The 24443-nt window shown below is 45.3% G+C and overlaps 2 protein-coding genes and 1 pseudogene across 8 annotated transcripts; 2 read left to right on the top strand and 1 right to left on the bottom strand.

The window, feature by feature from the left end:
• The window catches only part of LOC132206921 (uncharacterized), a 1098881-nt pseudogene extending 1076183 nt beyond the window's left edge, over window positions 1–22698 (bottom strand).
• On the top strand, window positions 1437–18109 carry LOC132206926 (late histone H2B.L4-like). Of its 7 annotated transcripts, XM_059642035.1 has the most exons (7): window positions 1437–1608; window positions 2316–2397; window positions 4900–4998; window positions 6164–6275; window positions 9111–9199; window positions 10865–10941; window positions 17401–18109. In XM_059642035.1, exon 7 carries the CDS (start codon window positions 17412–17414, stop codon window positions 17790–17792), a length of 381 nt encoding a protein of 126 aa, XP_059498018.1. In that variant the 5' UTR covers window positions 1437–1608; window positions 2316–2397; window positions 4900–4998; window positions 6164–6275; window positions 9111–9199; window positions 10865–10941; window positions 17401–17411; the 3' UTR covers window positions 17793–18109. The 7 variants fall into 7 exon arrangements, with proteins under 7 accessions (XP_059498018.1, XP_059498017.1, XP_059498015.1 ...); XM_059642034.1 differs by lacking the exon at window positions 4900–4998; XM_059642038.1 differs by lacking the exon at window positions 4900–4998 and having other exon boundaries at window positions 1516–1531.
• Window positions 19853–20272, top strand: LOC132206911 (late histone H2A.2.2-like). Its single transcript, XM_059642009.1, has one exon. It carries the CDS (start codon window positions 19880–19882, stop codon window positions 20270–20272), a length of 393 nt encoding a protein of 130 aa, XP_059497992.1. The 5' UTR covers window positions 19853–19879.
• Window positions 22699–24443: the final 1745 nt, after the last annotated feature.

The raw sequence follows: 24443 nt of genomic DNA, 5'->3' as shown, positions 1-24443 counted from the left end.
GACACGGTCGACGGTGTTCTCGATCGCTGCGGGGGTGATGTTGCGGCCCTTGAAGAACGAGGACATCTGGGATGTGCAGGAGTGGATTGCCTCATCCTGGGAACAGATGCGGCAGAGGCAAAGGAATTGGGAATAGGGGATGGAATTTTTGCAGGAAGGTGGGTGGAAGGAGGTGTATACCTGGTAGCTGTGTGAGTCGGTGGGCTTGAAATGGACATCGGTTATAGGTGGTCGCCTGAGATGGAGACAGAAAGGTCCAGGAAGGTAAGGGATGTGTTGGAGATGGTCCAGGTGAACTTGAGGTTGGGATGGAAGATGTTGGTGAAATGGATGGACTGTTTGAGCTCCTCTTGGGAGCATGAGGCAGCGCCGATACATTCATCAATGTGACGGAAGAAGAGGTGGGGTTTGGGGCCAGTGTCGGTGCGGAAGAGGGACTGTTCTACATAAGCCACAAAGAGGGAGGCATAGCTTGGGCCCATTCCTCAGACGACATGACCATCCTGGGCATCTTGCAGTGCCATAATGATTCCACCGGTAGGTTGCATGAACATCAATTCATATTCCGCTGCGGAACCCTGCAGTCCAATAGCATCAATGTGGATTTTACCAGCTTCAAAATCTCCGCTCCCACCACTGCATCTAAAAACAAGCCCAGCTCGTACCAGCCTGCCTAACCTGTTCTTCCTCTCACCTATCCCCTCCTCCCACCTCAAGCTGCACCTCCGTTTCGGACCTGCTAACCTCGCCCCGCCCACTTGACCTGTCCGTCCTCCCCGGACTTGACCTATCCCTTCCCGACCTCCCAACCCATACTCTCCTCTGCACCTATCTTCTCCTCTGTCCACCTTCGGTCCGCCTCCCCCTCTCTCCCTATTTATTTCAAAATCCTCTCCCCCTCCCCTTTTCTGTTGAAGCGCCTCGGCCCGAAACGCCAGCTTTTTGTGTTCCTAAGATGCTGCTTGGCCTGCTGTGCCCATTCAGCCCCACACTTTGTTATCATAAGATTAGGCGTGATGTTTTGAATTCGGGAGCACATCTAACAGGCCGAATGGCCGTTAGCTACTCCACTTGCCCACCAGATTGTGAGAGCCGGAGGGAGGGAGTTGTTAACATGGTCCGGGAAACGATCGAAACTCATCGTTCAGCTTCTGTTTCACGCTCTTTTTTTGCGAATTTGTATTGAATCGTGGGAAAGAAAAGTCATTATATACAAACGGTCTCTGCTCTTTCCCCCACAGCCCCCAGTTGCTTTGCTGAAACTGGGTGGAAAGTGAATTGGGGAAATGATCAATTGATCACTGTTTCTGGGAATTACTTGGAAAAGTAGCGCATGCGCGATATTCCCCCCGAAAAAGAGGTGCATTTGGCTGTTGAGAGGAGCGCATGCGTGAGGCCCTCCCCTTGCGCTGCCATTGACGGGCATTTACTCAGTGAGTGGAAGAGGTTTGTTTGAAACAGACCGCAATGGAGAGACCAGCGCCCAGGGAAGCGAGGGAGCAGCAGGCTCCTTCCGGCAGCGCATCGAGATGTGAGTCTGGGACACAGAGGGGGGCTCCGAGACCGGCATTGATTCGGGCTCAGTTCAGGGAGAACCGGGGACTGTTGGTAAGTGGCCGAACGGGGCAGGAACTGGTCCCGGAACTTGGAGAGAGAGCGGCCTGGGGGCGGGGAGAGAGAGGCCTTTCTCGGGCTGTGTGTGGGCCTGCTGAGGGAGACACAGCGGCAAGAAGCTGCTGGGGGTCAGTCTTGTGGTTTTCAAATCCCCAACCACTGATGGAAATTCCTTGTTTGGCTTCTGTTTCATGCTGTTTGTTGACATTGTGCAGTCAAAGTCGAAACACAGACAAGACTGGAAATATAAGAACCCTGTAAAGGACATGGATTAGAGTCAATATATTCTACAGTCAGTGCATTGGGATTTGGTAACGAGCTGCGCAGACATTGCAGTGGCTCTGGGTAGCACCTTACGTGGAGCTGTACAATTATCGTTCTATTTCTAGATTTTACCCAATTGCTATCGAAGCAGATATATTTTTTTAAAAATCCTCAGACAAGGCGCAGCTGAAAGTTAAAATGGAATCAGACCTGCATTTGAATTGATGACTTTAAAGAAAAGGTAGATGTCTCATGACACTGTCATCATCTCTCAGGTTCTTTTGAAATGACAGGCTTTTGGAGCACCGTTCTTCAGAAGAAGTTAAAGAAAAGAAACATCCTAATAATTATTACCTGAGTATTACAGTAATCTTTTTGACATTTTAAAACTTAATTGATGTTGATTTACAGGAGTAAACTCTGCTGTCTTCCCCCAGGAAAACGCTTGCAGGAACAAGACGATGTAATGTGTGCTTGGTACGAAGCCAAGGGTGACCAGCTGCTTTGAACAACCAACAGGTATGTTACCATGTCCAAGCAGAGAACATCCTTTCCACAGGCACAGAGCAAATTGAGTCAGAGACACATTAAACTCAATTTCTGGTGACATGCGTGCAAGCCAACAGTCAAGCACAAACAACAAAATAAAAATAGTTTTTTTTCCCCCTCTGTTTTCTCAATACACCACCCTGCTTCAAAAAAGATCATTTGTAGCCTATTGGCATTTATGGCATTTTTGAAAGTGAATAGACTGAATTTTCATCTGAAATAGACACAAAAGAATGGCAGTAAACCTACATTTAGTAAGCATGTTTTCAAATTTACTGTCAAGGTGAAGAAATCTTTCATGCTGTTACATAGTTACACCAACCAAACATATAGCAGATAATGAGGACAGATATGGAAGAAAACATTGACGTTATCATCAGTAACTGAGCAGGACAGCATTCATCTTTTGTCAAATAGATGTCCCAGGCACAGCCAGAACAGTGAATTAATGTGCCTTCCAAATGCACATCCTGTCCCAAAGCCTGACGTAGAATGCCAGAAGAGTGTATGCACACACTTTCTGGCACACACGCACTCCACTGAGTTGTAAATATATACACTATCCCCATCACACGTGTCACACCATCTAACAGCCATGAAGATCATGTATATTGCAAACCTCACAGTGTAACGATGAAGATGATTTCCACTCACGGATTTCAGGTCAGAGAGCTAGCCTTTCATGATAAGTGACAAATAGAAAAGAATGTGAGCTAAATACTTCAATCCTCGTGTGGACATGCACTCCTGTGTTCATAATGTCAATATCACTCATTCACTGTATTTGGGGAAAAAAGGACAAATTTTGTGGAGTTCAGTTCAGGCAAATGCGAGGTGATGCATTTTGAAAGATCCACTTCAAGAGCGAATTATGTGGTAAATGGCAAAGCCCGAGCAAAAGTTGATGCCCAGAGAGATCTGGGTGTTCAGGTCCATTGCACCCTGAAGGTGGCAACGCATGTCGATAGAGTGGTCAAGAAGACATAGTGCATTCTTTCCTTCATCAGATGTGTCATTTAGTGCAAGAGTTGGCAGGTCATGTTACAGTTGTATAGGGCTTTGATTTGAACACATTTGGAATATTGTTTTCGGTTCAGGTCACCACATTACCAAAAGGATGTTGATGCTTTGGAGAAGGTGCAGAGGAGGTTCACCAGGATGTTGCCTGGTATGGAGGGTGCTAGCTATGAAGAGAGTTTGAGTAGATTAGGATTATTTATATTGGAAAGATGGAGGTTGAGGGGGAACTTGATTGAGGCCTACACAGTCATGAGATGAATTGACGGGGTGGATAGCAAGAAGCTTTTTCCAAGAGTGTGGAACTCTCTGACTACGCGTCATGATTTCAAGGTGAGGGGCAAAAGTTTAAGGATGATATGCATGGAAAATCCTTTACACAGAAGGCTTTGGGTGCCTGGAATGCGTTGCCAGCGGAGGTGGTAGAGGCGTGCGTTATAGTGTCCCTTAGTATGTATGTAGACAGATAGGTGACTGGACAGGGAGCAGAGGGATACAGATCCTTGGAAAATAGGTGACAGGTTGAGATAGGGGATATGGATCAGCACAGGCTTGGAGGGCCAAAGAGCCTGTTCCTCTGCTGAAAACTCATCTCTCAGATTTACAGGACAGGATCTGACAGGGCCAAATGGTTAAATACACTTGCACAGCCAGAGAGAAGAAACTGACAGGCACGTATTGATAACGGCATACTCATTCACATATCAGAAAATGACAGGGACAGAAAGATAATTACACACACATTCAGACTACAAAAACTGACAGGTACAGGCTGATAAATACATGCATACATGACAGGACAGCAAAAGCATAAGCATATGTAGATTGATAACTACATTTGCGTATTCAGACAAATTTGACAGGGACATATTTGTAACACTTTGACATTCACGCAAGAGGAATTGATGGATATAGGTTGATAATGAAACTCACATATTTCACAGCAGAAACTGAGAGGGACAGTTTGATGATTACGCTCATATCTTCACGTGACAACTACCGACAAGTACGAAGCGATGATTACCACTCTCACACACACAAATTCATAGACATCTGCAGCACAGGAAACAGTCCTTTCTCTCACTGAATCTGCACTGTTCAGAAACAACCAGCCGACAATTCTACATCAATTCAGCCAGTAATCAAATTCCATAAATGTGTCATGTTGGCAGAGGAAGTATCATCCTCACCTTTATCAGTTGTCAATTTCTTCACCAAGCATGATCAGATTTTTTTTATTCTATGTTAAGCAAGAGGACTTTATAATCAGAGACCTTTTGTTTTCAAATTAGCTTAAAATTTGTTCAAATAGCTCTGTTCCGCTTGACAATCCACCTGAATTTTTACATAAAACACAAGAAAGCTTCATGCCGTTTTTTTCAAACAAGCAAGATCACAATAGAACCTCCCTCACTTACATTTTGCAAACATTGTTCAACAGTGTTTACTCTTCAGTAAATTCAGTTTGACGGTTCCAGTTGTGCCCAGTGAATGACAGAAAACAAAAGTTCAACACCGAGCATGTTAATGTCCGCGCCATAAAACGAAATCCAAGTAAGAAGGCTAATTTTCTTTCCTGCACAAGCAACATTGTGGTCAGTCAGCCGCAATGCAGTTGATTTGTTCATTGCACTTCCTCTTTGGCAATAACATACTAAATTAACATCTTTACTTTAGCAGCATTCCAAGACTTGTGTCACTATGCAATGTTGAATAATATTAATCTCATCCTGAAAATATCCTTTGATATCACCACAGCGGTTAGACTCTGCAATGTATCCTTGGCAAAGGTCCCTTGCTTCTCTGTCCTCAACTCTAAAGAAAGGCACAGACTCATTTCAGTTGCAATGCCTTGCATTTTCACTTGCTTATAAATGCTGGAGGCACAAACAACTGAAGAATATAGGCTGTTTCACATTTGCGAAAGAAGAAATGAACCGAAAACTCTGTCCTCTGCCATGGTGGTAATTGGCTCTCCACTTTGCAAGAAATACTTAATCTGCTCAGTAACGCAATACAGGAAGATAGAAATAGGATCAATTGAGTGTATCTGTCTGTCTTGTTTCATAACAGCAGCTCTTGTGCCAATACACCGTAGGTACAGAATAACTTAGAAAGCGTGGAGATGCTGCCAGGTTAGTAGATACCCAGGCAAAAACAAAAGAAAATGCCATTTCTCTTAAATATCACATGGGTGGGAAAGCTCCCCTTTCATTACGCATTAATAGGACAGGGTAAGAGCGAAGTACTTCAATCCCAGTATGTGAATACTTTCCTTGAGGATTAAGTATGAGGTATAAGCTTGGCATAAAGTAAATTCGTCATGTTCACTACATCAGAAAATACTGAATCGATTGCATGATCAATGATGAATTCTACTGAAACAGCTCAAGAAGTAAATTGAAATCCAGATTAAATATGCTTCCAAATATCACACCATGCCTTTGATTTGGACATGTAACTAGTGCATCAATTTCCTTTGTTGAAACTGAAGGAAATATATAGTAGGCCAAGTTTAAAATGAAATAAACATTACAATTTAGTTTGCTTCCAAAGCGGTACAAATTAAAAAGCAGCTCTCATCTCGTGCAGAAGTACTGCATAAAGATGTTGTTAAATGGACCAAAGAAGAAAGCAAATGGGGTCGTGAACTGATACAGATAACTGGAGTTTATTGGAAAAAGATTGAAGAAACGCTGATCTCATGATCTTGTTACAGGAGGAATAAATACACATTCAGTTTTTGAGTGACTGACCAATCCCGAACGAAACTTACTATCATAAACCAGACAGTGACCAAACTGTATCCACAGAGTCGGAGACTGACAAAGGTATTAAAACAGTTTAATTTACATGATCTGATTATTTGGCATTGGGTAAAATCTCATTGATGTTGAGCAGCAGAGATTTGAACAATAGAAGAATGTCAGCAGTTCCTACAAGTAACTTGTTCAGTGCAACATTACCCACTTGTTACCCATGTGAAATATGAAGACAACGCATGAGGAATACATTGACACACAATGCCAGAGACTGAATCGATCCCATGCTGACTGTCAGCCCGATGCTGATGAAAACCAGCAGTAACCACGCTTATAATCTGAGTGGGAGACTGACTATTTCAGAAGAATGCCCACACTCTCTTTGTGATTAATGTATTATAAATTAGTGTTATAATGATATAATAATTTATAATTCACCTCATAAAGGGAATCCAATCATACATGCAGAGCTGGAAACACAAGCAGACATTTGGAAAAGGACAGTGTCACTTAGCCCAATAGCCATCTTTAATTCAGATTGGCACCTCATTAGAAATCTCCCTCTCATACAACAAACAGATGCTGAAAGGAAAGGAATGAAATTGATCCCTCTGGTCGGCATGGACTGTTGGACCAAAGGTCTGTTTCCCAGATGTACTTTGACAATATTTCTGCACTCTCATATTCACAAAGCAGAAACTGATCAGAAGAAACTCACAGTAACACTCCCAAGCCGCATGAGGCATAAAATGGCATAACAAGGCAGTTATATTCACAGAGTAGAATCTGATAGGGGGAAATAACAATTATATTTCCATATTCAAATCACAGAAACTGATTGGAAAAGGTTTACAACTGCACTTCAACATTCACACTGCAGGTAATGACAGGGACAGATTGATAACAATGTCCGTATATGCACATGGCCAAGAATGATAGGTAGAAATAGATAACTGTATTCTCGTATTCATGGAGAGGAAAGCATTACAAATTCATAACTACATTTATATATTCACATCACAAAAACTGATAGTTGCAGATGAATAACTACATTCTCAGGTTCCCAGAGCAGATGTGGGCAGACACAGATGGAAATTTGCACTCAAATATTCACGTTGCATGTTCACACATCATTATCAACAGATTAATTACAAAACTCACATCTGTATAACACAAATAGACACTGATTGCTGTGTGAAGGTGCAATTGTATTTTTCAATCAGTCCCTGTCAGTTTTCACAACGTGGATGTGTGATTTTAGTTATCAATCAATACCTGTCAGTGAATGCCACGTGAATGTGTGAGGATAGTGTAATGCACGTTAACTACAGGGATTTTAGTAAGACATTTGATAAAGTACCATGCAGCAGATGAATCAGAAATGGAAAGGCTTTTGGGATACGGAGCCATGTGCTCAATTGGAAGCAAAGTTTGCTTTGCAACAGGAATCAAATGGTCAATGGCTGCCCTTGTAAACCGAAAGCTGTTTGAAGTGGTCTTTCTCATAGCTCAGTGTTGGGACATCTGCTGTTTGTTTTATGTGATAACAACTTGGACTTGAACATGGGGATACAATTGGGAAATTTTCAGCCAGCACAAAAATTTAACAGTGTACTGATAGTGCAGAGGATAGCTGTCAGCTCCAAAATGATATAGAAGTTTTGGTGGAAGGGGCAGATGAGTGGCATATGGAGTTCAACTCTGATAAATGTGAGGTAATGCATTTCAGGAGGTGCAAGGACACAAAATAGGAATACATGAGGTGGTGTGGAAATAGTACATAAAGTGAGTGATTTGGTGTGCAAGTGTAATGGAGTATGAAAATAGCAGTACAGGTGGATAAGATTGTGAAACTAGGTATATAGAATGCTGTCCTTTTTTGGCAGAGGTATACAACACAAAAGTAGGGCTATAACGATGAAAGTATTTAAGACACTGGTGAGGCTGGAACTGATGTATTGTGCGCCACGATGGTCACCACATTACAGGAAAACGTTATTGCTCTGGATATATTGCAGAGAAGATTTACTGGAATGTTGCCAGGGCTGGAGAGTTACAGCTATGAGGAGTGATTGCAGAGGTTGGAGCTATATTATTTTGAACAGTGAAAGCTGGGAGTGCCATGATTCAGGCAATTGGGATGGGCAGAGATAGAGTCGACAGGGGGAATCTGTTTCACTTGGCATAGAGTTGAAAAACCATTGGGTGTGGATTAAGTGAAGTGGCAGGACGATGAGAGATGATGGGAGGAAAACCATTTTTATGAGAGGTTGCTTATCTCAAATATGCTGCCTGAGTTGCTGATAGCAGAGATTCTCAACTCTTGTAAGAACATCCCTGGACCTCCACATTAAGTCTGCAAGCTGCAGGGCTATGGGATGTATGCAAGAAGATCATATTTTATGATGGCCATTTTGGGGTGTTTGGGTCAGCATGGATATAATGAGCCAAATGCTTCTGTGCTGCATAATTTAAATGGATCAATAGTTCCTGATCATTCTGTCCCTGTCAGCCTCTGTTGTGTAATACATGAATAATTACCAAAGACCTCGAGGGACACATTGATAACTACACTCACACATTCACCAAGTAGCAACTGACATGAATAGATCAAGAACTAAACTCGGATCCACTGACAAGCTTCCACTGGGTGGTTCCAGTCATGGAGCTGTACAGGTATCATTTACTTTCAGGAGCTCATTCAAATGGTGTTGAAGTTTTTAGAAAGGATCAGACAAGGAGCAGCTCGGGCAAGATTGGATCAAAACCCATAGTTATGTAAGAATTCCTAGTAATATTAGTATATCCAAATGATTATTAATGAAATGTTGTGTTGATCAGTTAAACATTGTCAAACCCAATTGATGTTGCTTTACACGAACTATCTCTTCTGTCTTCCCGCAGAAAAAAAGAAAACACTTGAATGACCAAGACAAAGTAAGATTTCTTCAGTGCAGAGGCAAGTGTGACCAGATCCTTCTGATATACAGCAGGTATGTTCCCACTGTCAGAGCAGAGAACATCCTTTCCGCAGTCACAGAGCAGATTGAGTCGGACACACAGTGAGCTTAATTTCCAACAGATATGTTCAAATTTTTCCAACAGGAGAACAACGTTGGAGAAATTAAACTTTATTTTTCTTATCTCTCCATTCCAAATACACAGTTCCAACAAATTTCAGCATTCATCACCCATTGACTTGTACACTATTTTTGAAGATGGATGAACTGAAGTTATACACTCAGTATCTGAATGAAATCTACGTAAAATACTCTATTAGCAATTATCACATAATGAATCACACCTCCACTAAGAATATTACTGGCTGCTGACAATTAAGCCACTTTTACAAGTAGAAAATGACCAGTATGGATTGATGCCTAACCTCACTCATTTGTGTTGCAAATGCATACAAAAGAGAAAGGATGACGAGACTCACATATTGACATTGCAGAAACCGACAGCTAAAGATTAATAAAGATATTCACACATTCACATCATAGAAACTGGGATACACAGGTTAGTAAACAACACTCACATTCACATAGCAAACTGACAGCAACTGAACGATAACTACTTTCACATATCCACACAGCAGAAACTGGCAGCTACATATTGATGACAACTCCCAATTTCACAGACCATAAAGTGACAGGTACAGTTTTATAACTGCATACCCACAGACTTAAAAAATACCGACGGGTACAGTTTGATAACTATACTCAAATATTCACAAAGTAGATTCCCACAGGTACATATTGATAACTTTACTTGCAAATTATGAGGTACTGATAGGTACAGGTTGCTGTACATGCACATATCCATACAGAAGAAATTCGTGGAACTGATTGACGATCACTTTAGAGATAGCAAGAGCTGCAGATTCTGGAGTCAGCCTTCCCAGTTTCACAAAGCATTAGCTGACAGATACAGTTTGGTAACTACTCTCATATTCACAGAGTGGAAGCTGACAGGCCGTTATTGATAACTGCACTCACATGGTCACCAAGCAGAAACTCAGAGATTGATAACAGTGACATTCAAATTACAGAAACTGGAGGCTACACAATGATAGCTGCTGTCACACTTGCATTGCATGAACCGTTGGGGTCAGATTAATAACTATGCTGTTGTTGAATTGCTCAACAAGCTTGTTGCTTGTTTAGAGACATTTTGTCACCAGCTACATAATACGTTCAGTGCACCTCTGGTGATGTGTTGCTGTTGTGTCCTGCTGGCTGTTCATGTGCTGCAGTTTGCTGGGGTGGCTGACATCACTTCTGGATTTGTTTCTCAGTGGTTGGTGTATGGGATCCTGCTCTACGCATTTGTTAATGGCATTCCAGTTTGCATGTCAGGCCTCCAGGAATTCTCGTGCATGTCTTTGGTTGGCTTTTCCTCAGATGACTAAGTTGTCCCAGTCAAATTGGTGTCCCTCTTTGTCCATGCGTATTGAGATGAGTGATAGTTGGCCATGTCTCTTGGCAGCTAGTTTGTGTCTACGAATCATGATGGCTAGTTTCCTACCAGTTTGGCCTTTGTACTGCTCTTGGCATCTGTGCATGATATCGTGCAAATAACGTTGGTTCTGTCAGTTCTGGTTGTTGGTTCGGGGCAATATGGTGCTCATTTCTGATATGTTTTTCATGTTTGGTCAGGTGACTAGTGTCTCTGGACGTGCTGTGTAATCCATTTGTCGTCTGTTGTGCAGGTATCGAAGGACAATGCTTTTCAGGTAACCTTCGTTTCTATAATCACTGTATCGTGTTCTTCCTCAGCTTTACGCAGCTCTGGATGCTGCAGTGTGTTGTGGCTCACTTGAACAGTGTTTTGGTGCAGCTCCATGAGTAGATATTGGGATGATTGCTATTGTAGTTGAGTATCTGATCAGAATGTATTAAAACATGTAATAACTACACTGTCAGGCTCTCCTAATTGACATTGATGGAGAGCGATTGACAACTAAACATTCACATAGCAAAACAGTGTCATGGACAGACTGATAATTTCAGACACATATTCACTGAGTAGAAACTGACTGACAGAGAATGACATCTATACTCAGGTACCCGGATAGCAGAAACTGACAGGAACAGGTTGATGATAACACGGACATGTACATGATACCTACATCCCTCATTCCACTTGCATTAACTGAGTGGTACAGATTGATTCCTGCACTCTCACATTCACACAACAGAAAGTGGCAGAGACAGATATATAACTGCATTCATTCACACGGCACAAACTGTGAGGACGAGGTTGTCAACTACGCTGTCACATTTACAGAGCAGAAACTGACAGGTACAAAGTAAATCTGCACTCATACATCCACAAATCAGAAACTGAAAGGCCCACATAGATACCCACACTCAGTGTTTCACACAGCATAAACGGACAATATAAAAACCGAAAGAACTGCGGATGTTCCCCCCGCAGCGGTCGGCAATGCCCTCAACCGTGTCTTCCACATTTCCCCTGCCTCATCCCTCACACCCTGACCCCGCAATAATCGCCAAAACAGAACCCCCTTGGTCCTCACATCCCACCCTACCAACCTCTGGATACAATGCATCATCCTCCGACACTTGTGCCATCTACAATTCAACCCGACCACCGAAGACATTTTTACTACCCGACCCTTCTCTGCTTTCAGATGAGACCACTCTCTCCACAACTCCCTTGTCCGCTCCACACTGCCCTCCAACCCCAGCACACCCGGCACCTTCCCCTGCAACCGGAGGAAGTGCTACACTTGCCCTCACACCTCCTCCCTAACCCCAATCCTAGGCCCCAAGATGACTTTCCACATCAAGCAGATGTTCCCCTGCACATCCGCCAATGTGGTATACTGCATCCGCTGTACGCGGTGTGGTTTTCTCTACATTGGCGAAACCAAGCGGAGCCTTGGGGACTGCTTTGCAGAACACCTCCGCTTGGTTCGTCATAAACAACTGCACCTCCCAGTCGCGAACCATTTCAACTCTCCCTCCCATTCCTCGGACAACATGTCCATCCTGGGCATCCTGCAGTGTCATCATGATCCCACCCGTAGGTTGCAGGAACAGCAACTCATATTCCGCTTGGGAACCCTGCAGCCTCAAGGTATCGATGTGGATTTCACCAGCTTCAAAATCTCTAATTAGCATTAGAACTGGGCTGGTTTTGGGATGCAGTAGGGTGACCCCAGAGGATCCCCCTCATCCTCACATACCAGCCCACCTACCTCTGGATACAACATATCATCCTCCGACTCTTTCGCCATCTACAATCCGTCCCCACCACCCAAGCCATTTTTCCATTCCCACCCTTGTCTCTTTCCGGAGAGATCACTCTCTCCACGACTCCCTTGTCCACTCCACACTCCCCTCCAACCACACCACAGCAGACACCTTCCCCTGCAACCGCAGGAAGTGCTACACTTGTCCCACACACCTCCCTCACCCCCATCCCAGGCCCCAGGATGACCTTCCATATCAAACAGATGTTCACCTGCACATCTGCCAATGTGGTATATTGTATCCATTGCACCCAGTGTGGCTTGCTCTACATTGGAGAAACCAAGCGGAGGCTTGGGGACTGCTTTGCAGAACACCTCCGCTCGGTTTGCAACAAACAACTGCACCTCCCAGTTGCGCAACATTTCAGCTCCCCCTCCCATTCCTCAGATGACATGGGCCTCCTGCATTGCCACAATGATGCCACCCGAAGGTTGCAGGAACAGCAACTCATATTCCGCTTGGGAACCCTGCAGCCCAGTGGTATCAACGTGGACTTCACAAGCTTCAAAATCTCCCCTTCCCCTACTGCATCCCAAAACCAGCCCAGTTCTTCCCCTCCCACCACTGCATCACAAAACCAGCCCAACCTGTGTCTGCTTCCCTAACCTGTTCGTCCTCTCACCAATCCCTTCCTCCCACCTCAAGCCGCACCTCCATTTCCAACCGATCATGTCATCCCACCTCGTTGACCTGTCCATCTTCCCTAGACTGACCTATCCCCTCCCGACCTCCCCACCTATACCCTCCTCTCTACCTATCTTCTTTTCTCTCCATCTTCAGCCCGTCTCCCCCTCTCTCCCTATTTATTCCAGTTCCCTCTCCCCATCCCCCTCTCTGATGAAGGGTCTAGGCCCGAAACATCAGATTTTGTGCTCCTGAGATAGTGATAACTGCTGCCAAACATTCGCAGAGCATGGATGAAAATAAACAGATTGATAACTAAACACCCATTTTCACAAGACAGAAGACTGATGGGGAAAAATTAGTACATCCTCTCATAATTTCACACAGCAAAGACTGATATGGATGGAATGATAACTACAATTACACATTCATGCAACAGAATCTTGCAGGAATGTACTGATAATTGTACAAACAAACTCACTTAGGAGAAACTGACAGTCTCAGATTTAAAACCACACTCTCTTTGTCACAAACTAAAAACTGGGAGGTACAGTGTGACAACTGAACTCAATAGTCACAGAACAAAGTCTCCCAGGTACAGTGTGATAACTACCTTCTCACATCTGCCTAACAGAAACTAAACTCGCATATTGACGGAGCAGAAATTGGCATGTGCAGACTAATGCCTGCACTCTTACATTGATACCACCGAATGGACATGTAGGTACGAGTAACAACACTCATGCATTTTCTTGGAGAAACTGTCAGGCATGGATTGAGAACTACACCCACACATTCACAGAGCACACATTGAAAGGTACAGACTAATAATGTCACACTTTTGGACAACAGAAATGACAGAGGTAGATGACCTGAAATATCAAGCGACGTTGAAGATCTGGTCAGGAAAGGGAAGAAGGCAGACATTGGGTTTAAACTATCAGGCTCAAGTGAATCCCTAGATAACTATAAAAAGTGGAGAAGCACACAAGAGGGAAATCAGAAGAGCAAAAAGATGTCATGAAATGGATCTGGCAGAAAAGGTTACAGATAATCCCCAGAGGCTCATTAGTTATAATAAGAGTAAAAGGTTGGCTGCGGAGAGGAGGACCTCTTTAAGATCAGGATGGTGGTCCATGTGTGGAGCCACAGCAGAAGGGGAGGATTTTTAATGGATATTTCTCCTCAGTGTTTGCTGAGGAGAGAATCATGGATGCTAAGGAAATGAGATTAATTCCCTACAGTGTGGAAACAGGCGCCTCGGCTCAACAAGTTCACACCACCCCTTCAAGCTTCCCACCCAGACCCATACCCCTGTAACCCACACACCCCTGAACAGTACAGGCAATTTAGCATGTCCGATCCACCTAACCTGCACATCTTTGGGCTGTGGGAGGAAACCGGAGCACCCGGAGGAAACCCACGCAGACACAGGGAGAATGTGTAAACTCCATACAGACAGTCGCCCGAGGCTGGAATCGAATCTGGGTCCCTGGTGCTGTGAGGCTGCAGTGCTAGCCATTGTGCCACCCTATAATCCCTATTAGAAATAAGGGAAGGAAGTAGAGATATTTTGGACTGCATATGTATGAACAGAAAGGGTGTCTTTGCAGCCTTAGATCATACAAAGGTGGATGAATTTCTGAGTTCTGATAGTGTCCATCTCGGATTTTGTGGGAAACCAGTAAAGAAATTGCAGAGGCCCTTCCTTTGCAGAGATTTTAGCTTCATTTTTAGCCACTGGCGAGGTTCCAGAAGACTGGAGGGTGGCTAAAGTTGTCACATTGTTTATGAAAGGGAGGAAAGACAAGTCAGGGAACTTCCAGCCAGTGAGCCTAACACCAGCAGTAAGCAAGTTATTGGAAAGGATGCTGAGTGACAGGATCAATGAACATTTGGATATTCAAGGTATGATTACGGATAGTTGGCATGGATTTGTGTGCGGAAAGGCACATGTGACAAATCTTTGAGTTTTTCAAAGAAGTAACCAAGTGAATAGATGAGGGGAGGGCAGTAGATGCAGTCTGTGTGGACTTTAGTAAGGCCTTTGACAAGGTCCTGCACGCAGACTAGTAATGAAGGTTAGGTTGCAAGGGATCCAGGGAGAGCTAGCTAATTTGATTCAAAAATGGCTCGATGGTAGAAAGCAGAGTGTGATGGTTGAAGCTTGTTTCTCGGACTGGAGGCCTGTGACTCGTGGTGTGCCACAGGGGTTTGTGCTATGACCTTTGTTGGGCACCTCGGTGTCTCAGTGGCTAGCACCGGGGATCTGGGTTCAATTCCATCCTCAGGCGATTATCTGTGTGGAGTTTGCACATTCTCTCCGTGTCTGAATGATGTTCCTCCGGGTGCTCCGGTTTCCTCCCACAGTTCAAAGATGTGCAGGCGAGGTTGGTTGGCTATGGGAATTTTCCCGTAGTGTTCAGTCATGTGTTGGGTGAGTTATAGCAGGATGGATCTGGGTGGGATGCTCGGAGTGTCAGCATGGACTTGTTGGGCCAAAGGGCCTATTTCCACACAGTAGGGATTCGATGATTGTGTGATAAGTGGCCTTGATGTGAATGTACAAGGCATGATTCGTATGTTTTCCAATAATACAAAATTAAGATGTAGTTTTGAAAGTGTGGAAGGTTTATCAAGAAAATAGAGGGATTTAAGAAGGACCTTGCGGAGTGGTGCACATGTGGAATCAGCTGCCAGAGAAAGTTGTTGAGGCAGGTGCAATTGCAGCATTAAAAAAAGGGTAGGTTTTAGAGGGATATGGACCAAATGTGGGCAGTTGGAATTAGCTGAGAGGGCACCATGATCAGCATGAACCAGTTTGGGCTGAAGGGCCTTTGTCCATGCTGCATGACTGCCTGACCTCAGACTACAACAGGACCTTGATCGAGAGGACCAATGGGCTATGGCGTGGCATGGTTTAATCTTGACAAATGTGAGGTGCTACATTTTGTCACAGAAAATCGGGGCAAGACTTGCACACTTCATGGTCAATTCTCGGGAAGTGTTGCCAAACTAAGTGGCCATGGAATGCAGGCTCATAGCGTCTTGAAAGTGGAATTCCAGGGAGACAGGGCAGTGAAGAAGGTGTTTGATACAATTGCCTTTATTGGTCAGGGCATTCAGTTTATATTGAGGATTGGGAGGTGATGTTGTGACTGTACAGAAGATTGGTTAGACTACTTCTGAAATACTGCATTCAGTTCTGGTGCCCCCTTGCAATAGGGAAGGTGTTGTTAAACTTGCATGAGTCAGGAACATGTTTAAAAGGATGTTGCCACAGTTTGAAAGTTTGAGTTTCAGGGAGAGACTGAATAGACAGGGCTTATTGTGGCTTGTTTTGCAGCTTGTTTTCCATGAAGTGTCTGAGGCTGGGTGGTGACTGTATAGAAGATATAAAAGTAAGAGGGGCATGGATAGCATGAATAGTCACGTTCTTATGCACACGGGATAGGAGTCCGAAACTAGAGGGCATGGGTTTTGGATGAGAAAATCACGATGTGAAAGGAACTTAAGGTGGGCAATGTTTGCTCACAGAGTGTGGTGTGGAATTGCAGTGAACTGCCAGAGGAAGTGGTGGAGTTGAGTACAGCTACAACATTTAAATGGCATCTGGGCGGGTGTATGAATAGAAAGGGCTTCGAGTGATGTGGGCCAAATGCTGGCAAATAGGACTAGATTAATTGAGGATATCTGGTTGCCATGGATGAGGTGGACCCACGAGTGTTGTATATCTTTATGACAGTATGACAGGAACAGACTGTGAGAGAGTAATAACCATCCACACTGCGTGAAAAGCGTCAGATGGATAACTGCACTTCCATTTTCATATCGCAGAGACTGACAGATATTCGACAAACTATCCCTCATTAAACATCAAGCTCTGAACACAATACTGCTCATAGTGTAATGCAGAAACTACAGAGAGTGATGAAACAAAATAATATGTTATACATGAAAGGTTGCTTTGAGCAGATAAATACATTGTCGCAATTAAAAACTCTCAGGTACTGTGTTCACAATATCAATAAATGACAATAACGAGTTAAATGTAGACTGATCCGGGTACAAAATTTCGGCTTGTGTTTCACTTTTCGTTGCATATCCTGACAGATCCCCGATGTATCCCACACTAACCAATCACAGAAAAGCTAATCCCATCCTCTGAGATTCTTGTAAACTGTCCAATCATGAACAAGACCTCCCCAATCCCTCATTAGCATTGCTGACGCCAGCAGCCTATAAAAAGCGAGCTCCGCGCCCACTTTCCCTTATTCTGTGTCTGACAGTGACCGTCGTTATGGCAGATGAGAAGAAATCGCAGGCAACTTCCAAGAAAGGCGCGAAGAAAATCATCAAGAAGACGCCGGGGAAAAGCGGCAAGAAAAGGAGCCGACGCAGGAAAGAAAGTTACTCCATCTACATCTACAAAGTGATGAAGCAGGTTCACCCCGACACCGGCATCTCCTCCAAGGCCATGAGCATCATGAACTCGTTCGTCAGCGATATTTTCGAGCGTATCGCAGGGGAGGCTTCCCGCCTGGCCCATTACAACAAGCGCAGCACCATCAGCTCCCGGGAGATCCAGACCGCCGTGCGGCTGCTGCTGCCCGGGGAGCTGGCCAAGCACGCCGTGTCGGAGGGTACAAAGGCGGTGACCAAGTACACCAGCTCCAAGTGAGACACCTCACTGCTGAAAGCAGACACCAATCCAAAACCCAACGGCTCTTTTAAGAGCCACCCACAATTGCACTGAGACAGCTGAACCGTTTTAACTTGGATAGTCGATGCTAGAGAATCTGAGACAACAAGGTGTGGGCCTGGGTGAACACAGCAAGCCGAGCAGCGTCAGAGGAGCAGGAATGTTGACATTTCGGGGCGAGACCCTTCTTAAGAAATTAGGTTTTAACTTTGTGGTTTATTCTGGGTCTGTATAATTCATGTCCCGAAGCTTTGTGTTTCTTTTTCAATAAACTTTGTTAAAAAAAATTCGTGTGATCCCTGACCCTCTGCCCTTTATTCTCGGTTGCGTAGTTCCCTGCCTGTATAGAGAGCATACTTTTCGTCCCGGAGTCATTTTTTCTGCACCTTCTATGTTTTCCAGTTACTCTGTAACCCTTGATCAGCGCAAAAGCTACAGTGCCCCGTGGGGTATGAAACACGAGTTTCACCCGGAATGAAAAGTTCTAGTCCCACGAATAGATTTTGAAATTTACTTGTCCTTTTCTTTCATTAACTTTTCAAAGCGCCACTGAGACTTCGTCTGATGTTTGCAGAGCACTGCAAATGAGGCTCTCAGCTGTCGATAAGGGGCTTTCAAACTGAACTGAGATAAAACCAGATTAACTGCTGGATTGCCATATCAAGTGTGAAACTGTGGTTGAAGTCTGATCAAGGACAATAGGGACGGCACTTTAAACTAAAGTTTCACCGCTCTCTCCGGCAAGAAGGTTATGTGAGTTTTTCCTAAATATTTCAGGGTCCACTCGCAATATGAAAAATGAATTAAATTCGATGAAAAATTAAATCATTCATTCCTCTTTGTAAAACTTCTTTTTCCTTTTTCGGACATGTTGGAGGGTTTTGTCCCTGTGGGTAATGAGCCCTAAATTTCTCCCGTGGTAACGAAAGCAAATGACCCCGAATTTGAGACCCACGAAGAGTAGTATCGTGCGATTTCTGTTTTGTTTCAATTCCCAAATCTCTACGTGAAGTTCTCCGAATTTATTTTCAGAATGCAGGATGTGGGGCTTGCCGTTCTCGGTTAGAGGCTTTCAAAATGAACCGAGATTAACAGGGAAGTCTGATCTAGCACAATAATTACAAAATTTCCCGAAGCCGGAGTTCCTCACTGAGTGAGAACGAGAGGTTATGTCAAGTATCAATTTGTAATCTGAAAGGAAATTAAATCGTAAGCATTCACGTAAAGCGTCTTCCTCGTATTGCCCATATTGGCGGGCTTTTCAAATCGTAAAGAAAACGGTGGATGATTTGGCGCCGGTATTTTCCTACGCAGAGGAATTTTGTTTTATTTTCAAATCTCCCCGCTGGTTCTATCCAGTTTTGCAGAAAGCTATAAATGAGGCTTTCTGCTGTCGGTGGGAACATTTCAAAGTGAACCGAGATGAAAGCAGAACAGCTGCCGGACTGGCATCGCAAAAGTAGAAATATTGTTGATCTCGTGCAGTACGGAGCGCGATTGTAAAATGTTGTTTAAAGCAGTAATGCGCTCAACGGGAAAGAAATTGTTGTGTGATACTGTTATCATTATATCCATTATCAGCATTATATGCTGATCTGAAATAAAATAAATCTGGGCAGAGACTTACTTCTGTCGGGCTCCTTTTTCTGCCATCTGCTTATTCTTAAGTATAAAAAAAATCAGAAACACATCGATTCACTGAGGCCTGGGAATCAGAGAGAGATTGTGTGAAGTGTACAGGCGTATTCTAAAAGTAAATTATCTGAAATATGAACGCATTCTTCTTTGTAAAACTTCTTCCAGTTTTGTACATATTGGCGGGCTTTCCGAGTTTGAAAGAAAGCGGTTGATGATTTGGCGCCGGGACGTTCCGGCCTCCTCCCCGGGCCCTCTCCGGATTGGTGAGGGAAGCAGATATCTGATTGGGAATGGAAACGACATTAGGAGATACCGAACAATGTGACCAATCAGCAATGGCCGCACCCCCATTCCTCCCGAAGCTATAAGAGGGCGGGATGGGGCCACATTGCAGCATTCTCTGTGAAAGTGTTTGCGAGTTTGTGGCAATGTCTGGGAGAGGAAAGGGCAGTGGAGGGAAAGCTCGCTCGAAGGCCAAGTCCCGGTCGTCCCGGGCTGGCCTGCAGTTCCCGGTGGGCCGTGTTCACAGGCTCCTGAGAAAGGGTAACTATGCTGAGCGTGTGGGTGCCGGAGCGCCGGTCTATCTGGCTGCGGTGCTCGAGTACCTGACGGCTGAAATCCTCGAGCTGGCCGGTAACGCGGCCCGGGACAACAAGAAGACCCGCATCATCCCCAGGCACCTCCAGCTGGCCGTGCGCAACGACGAGGAGCTCAACAAGCTGCTGGGAGGTGTGACCATCGCTCAGGGCGGGGTGCTGCCTAATATCCAGGCTGTGCTGCTGCCCAAGAAAACCGCTGCAGGGGGCTCCGCTAAAAAGTGAAGAGGCCGTTCTTGAATTTGCGAACACAAAGGCTCTTTTAAGAGCCACCCACCACATCAGTGAAAAGCAGCTAGACCGTCACTACTGGCTAATTAACTTTCATGTTATGTTCAAACACGGTCCTTTAAATGAGCAAAAATAATCCCTTTTGTTTTCTCCTTAAGAGAGATAACACAAGAACAGCTGCCGGACGGGTCGAATAAAGTTGGAGGTTTTGCTACAGGGTCAGCGACTTTAAACAATGACTCAAAGGGGCATTCCCACCCATACGCTGACAGGGAAATAGAGACATGGAATAGCTCTGCGCCACAAAGAGGCCATTCGAGACTGACCCGACCCTCCTCAGTTGGTCGAACGAATCCACTAGTGGGAGATTGCGCAAAATTTCGAGTGCACGAACAAAAATATAAACATAGTTTGAATGTTGTGGTGGGTTTTGAAATTGGCGATTATTTTCCACCATCCTCCTCCTCCGCCAAGTTCAGTTACAGCTGGGGAAACGCCAAGGGAAGCAATTCGCACACAGAGGCGTTTCAATTAGAAATGTATAAATTATAAAACGTGGTGTGCAGTACTTGAATTTGTTGCGATTAGTGAAAGTGTATAAATCTGATTGCCCCGAGTTGCGTCTTGTCTTTAAGATGAATTCGTGCATCTCAGACACATTAAGTTTCTGTAAGAGCTGTTGCATTGAGACGACATCAATAGCATTAACTAAAGTCCATCGTGCCTGACGATTGCCGCTCTCTCTGTATAGTATAGTGGCTCTGAAAAGAGCCGTTGTTTCTCGGGGTGAATGTGCAGGGTCGGGCACGCTCCTTTTAAGCGCGCTCCCCGCGGATCCGGCGGGCCAGCTGGATGTCTTTGGGCATGATGGTGACCCGCTTGGCGTGGATGGCACACAGGTTGGTGTCCTCAAACAGCCCCACCAGGTAAGCCTCGCTGGCCTCCTGCAGGGCCATCACGGCCGAGCTCTGGAAGCGCAGGTCGGTCTTGAAGTCCTGAGCGATCTCCCGCACCAGGCGCTGGAACGGCAGTTTGCGGATCAGCAGCTCGGTGGATTTCTGGTAGCGGCGGATCTCCCGCAGAGCCACCGTGCCGGGCCTGTAGCGATGAGGCTTCTTTACTCCGCCCGTGGCCGGAGCGCTCTTGCGGGCCGCTTTGGTCGCTAGCTGCTTGCGCGGAGCTTTCCCTCCGGTGGATTTGCGCGCTGTCTGCTTGGTTCTGGCCATTCTCTCTGTAATACACACAGGCCGCTGCTATCAATGCTGAGCCTGCTGCGGCGCTGCCTATTTAAGGGAATGGAGAGCCCGCCCTAGAGCCTGGATTGGATACAGCCCCGTCCCTCAACCCCCTGAGAAACAGCCGCTGAAGGACAGGAATGGCAGCAAAATAGTTGTTGGAGGCTGATTGGTTAAGTTGAAATGACAGTTGGTCAATTTCAAATCGCCCGCCGATTTCAGAAAGAGCTGAAGTAATTTTAAAACGAGAAGTCCCATGTGTCTGCAACTCAGGTTATATCTTATGCTTTACAAAATTTTCTTGTGAACCTAACTTGCAGTCAGCGCGGAGAGGGCTCTGAATCATTTCCTGATGTGTCTCTGACAGGCAGTTAGAATGAACTCGCCACTAAAACATCGGCACGGCTACCAGAATCAAAATGAACAAAGTATCATTCCTGGAAGCGTGAATGAAGTACAAACACTGCAATATGCAATTAGCGCCTGGGCCGAAAATTACGGACAGAGCAAATTATTATTCATGGTATGGACAACTGGTAGTATTACTGATAGACTGGTATTCACAAGAAAGGGCATAACCAGCTGCAAAACAGTATCGTCTCGCATGGCCGTGAAACCTCTATCTGTAGTGCAGGGATTCCTTGGTTATAAAACACTTTTCTGCAGACAGTATAATTTCACAATCCGCGCTCTCTCTCCTGCAACGCGGGGCACGAAGTTAATATATTTTCTTAAAGGATTGGTTCAAAATTAAAAGTCGCTGCACCAGCCCTATGTGTTGCCTTTCCCCGTCCTCAGGTCTCCGCTCTCAATCGGAGGGTTTGGGTGGCTCTGAAAAGAGCCTTTGGGTTCGCTGGAAAAGGGACGAGTTGCTCAGCCGCCGAATCCATAGAGAGTGCGGCCCTGGCGTTTCAGAGCGTACACCACGTCCATGGCAGTGACCGTCTTGCGCTTGGCGTGCTCAGTGTAGGTCACCGCATCCCGGATCACATTCTCCAGGAAAACCTTCAGCACCCCGCGGGTCTCCTCGTAGATCAAGCCGGAGATGCGCTTGACCCCGCCACGGCGAGCCAGGCGCCGGATGGCTGGTTTCGTGATGCCCTGGATGTTGTCACGGAGCACTTTGCGGTGCCGCTTCGCCCCGCCTTTTCCCAGGCCTTTGCCTCCTTTGCCTCTCCCAGACATCACGCTTCTTCACTGCAATCGCTGCCGAGTGAGAGCCGAGCTGCCTCACCTTCCTTCTTTATACAGCCCGCCCCGACCTGACTGAGAAAGAGCTGACAGAGAGGGAGAGGCGGCCCGGGCAGGAAACTGAGTGACAGACAGAGAAATGTCCAGCTCCGCCTCCAGCTGCGACTCAAGCTTCATGTTCGAAGATAATAAAACCTGGAACTTTTAAAAGCAGTTGTGATACAATTAAACGCCCATGTGCCGGCCTTTCTTTCAGGAGACAGCATGTCAGCTTCCATTTCAAAGATAGCAGAAACTGCAGATGCTGTAGAATACGACAGTGTCAGTTTCCATTGCTCCAGCTGAATCACACAAAATCAATTCTTGAGGGCTGTGTTATGAAGCGGGGTTTCTGCGCCAGTGTTACTCTCTCCCTAAATGTGTAAAATAGAAACGGACAGGAACTGAAACTGACTTTTCCACAGCCATGATAAGAAAGTGTGGGGCTGGATGAACACAGCTGGCCAAGCAGCATCTGAGGAGCACAAAAGCTGATATTTCGGGCCGAGACTCTTCATCCAACCAATATCACTTTCCACAGCCATATCACATTCCTCAGTGACTGCCTCCGGCTCAGACTCACACCACGTGGATTTCAACTCAAGTTTCATCCCTCATGTTTTGAATCCTCCCAGGATCAGAGAAACCACCATGATGTTCAACGTTCCACGGACAGCAGCTCTGGCCACATTCTGAGATCCACCCTCAATGCGATGCGGCTGCACATGCATAGTCTCAACCTCTCTCTCCAACAGCATCGTAACACACTGGCTCAGAGCTGTACCAGTCCTCAGTTCCACTTCATGCTCCGGCTCATTCGTCAGACTAACAAGGAATTTTTTTTTCTCTTCTGATCAGGCAATCAGGCCCACAAGATGCATCAACTCAAAAATACCAATGGCTGTCTGGAACCTACCGCTCCTTCCCTTCCCTCTGACTCTATCCCTTCCCACAAACACCCCACATCATGTTGGGTATTGGCCATCCCTACTAACCTTCTGCTCTCTGATGCTGAACGCTCTGTACTCAGCAAAGGCCTCAGCTTCATCTCTCTGCATCCAGTTCTGAGGAAGGGTCATCGGACCTGAAATGTTCACTTTTTTCCCCTCCATAGATGCTGCCAAATCTGCTGAGCATTTCCAGTAACTTTGTTTTTGTTCCTGAACTGCAAGTGCACCCGAACTGATGGTCAGTAAAAATGAGAGGGGGTGTCCTCACACTGATTCATTGTAGAATGTGCGAGAGGAACTGGGTGTAAATGGAGCCAAGAAAGCGTGCTTTGAGTGATTCGAATTAATTAATGTCTATGTCTCCATTCGGAACCAGGACAGGGACCCTTTGAGCCGGGCTCAGCTCTTTCCTGAGAGATATCGGTGTCTCTGACAGGAACCTTTGGTTTCAGATGGTTACATGTTGCACCTATGGGTTCATTTCTTTTCTGCTTTCTTGGTCACTTTCACTGTCGCTTGGCCTTCACTTTAGTGAACCTTTCCAATGTTTTCAATTGTTATTGCTCCTCCTGCTCTGACAGTGAACATTACAAAATCAATCCCAGCGGAGATCAGCTGTTCTCCACTAAACATAGACACACAGACCGTGCAGTTTCTCAGCATGGGGAGATGTAGCTAACCTCTAGTCAAGGTGAGTGTGTGCCTGGGCAGACTTTCCGAGAGGAGAAGGAACATTGACTGCTTTGCTGT

The sequence above is a fragment of the Stegostoma tigrinum genome, chromosome 44, assembly GCF_030684315.1.
Source record: "Stegostoma tigrinum isolate sSteTig4 chromosome 44, sSteTig4.hap1, whole genome shotgun sequence".
Taxonomy (NCBI): domain Eukaryota; kingdom Metazoa; phylum Chordata; class Chondrichthyes; order Orectolobiformes; family Stegostomatidae; genus Stegostoma; species Stegostoma tigrinum.
This window is presented reverse-complemented; position numbering and strand designations above follow the sequence as displayed.

What these genes read in the sequence shown, in the direction of transcription:
- LOC132206911 (XM_059642009.1), top strand. Translation starts at nt 19,880, where the DNA reads ATGTCTGGGAGAGGAAAGGGCAGTGGAGGGAAAGCTCGCTCGAAGGCC.
- LOC132206926 (XM_059642033.1), top strand. Translation starts at nt 17,412, where the DNA reads ATGGCAGATGAGAAGAAATCGCAGGCAACTTCCAAGAAAGGCGCGAAG.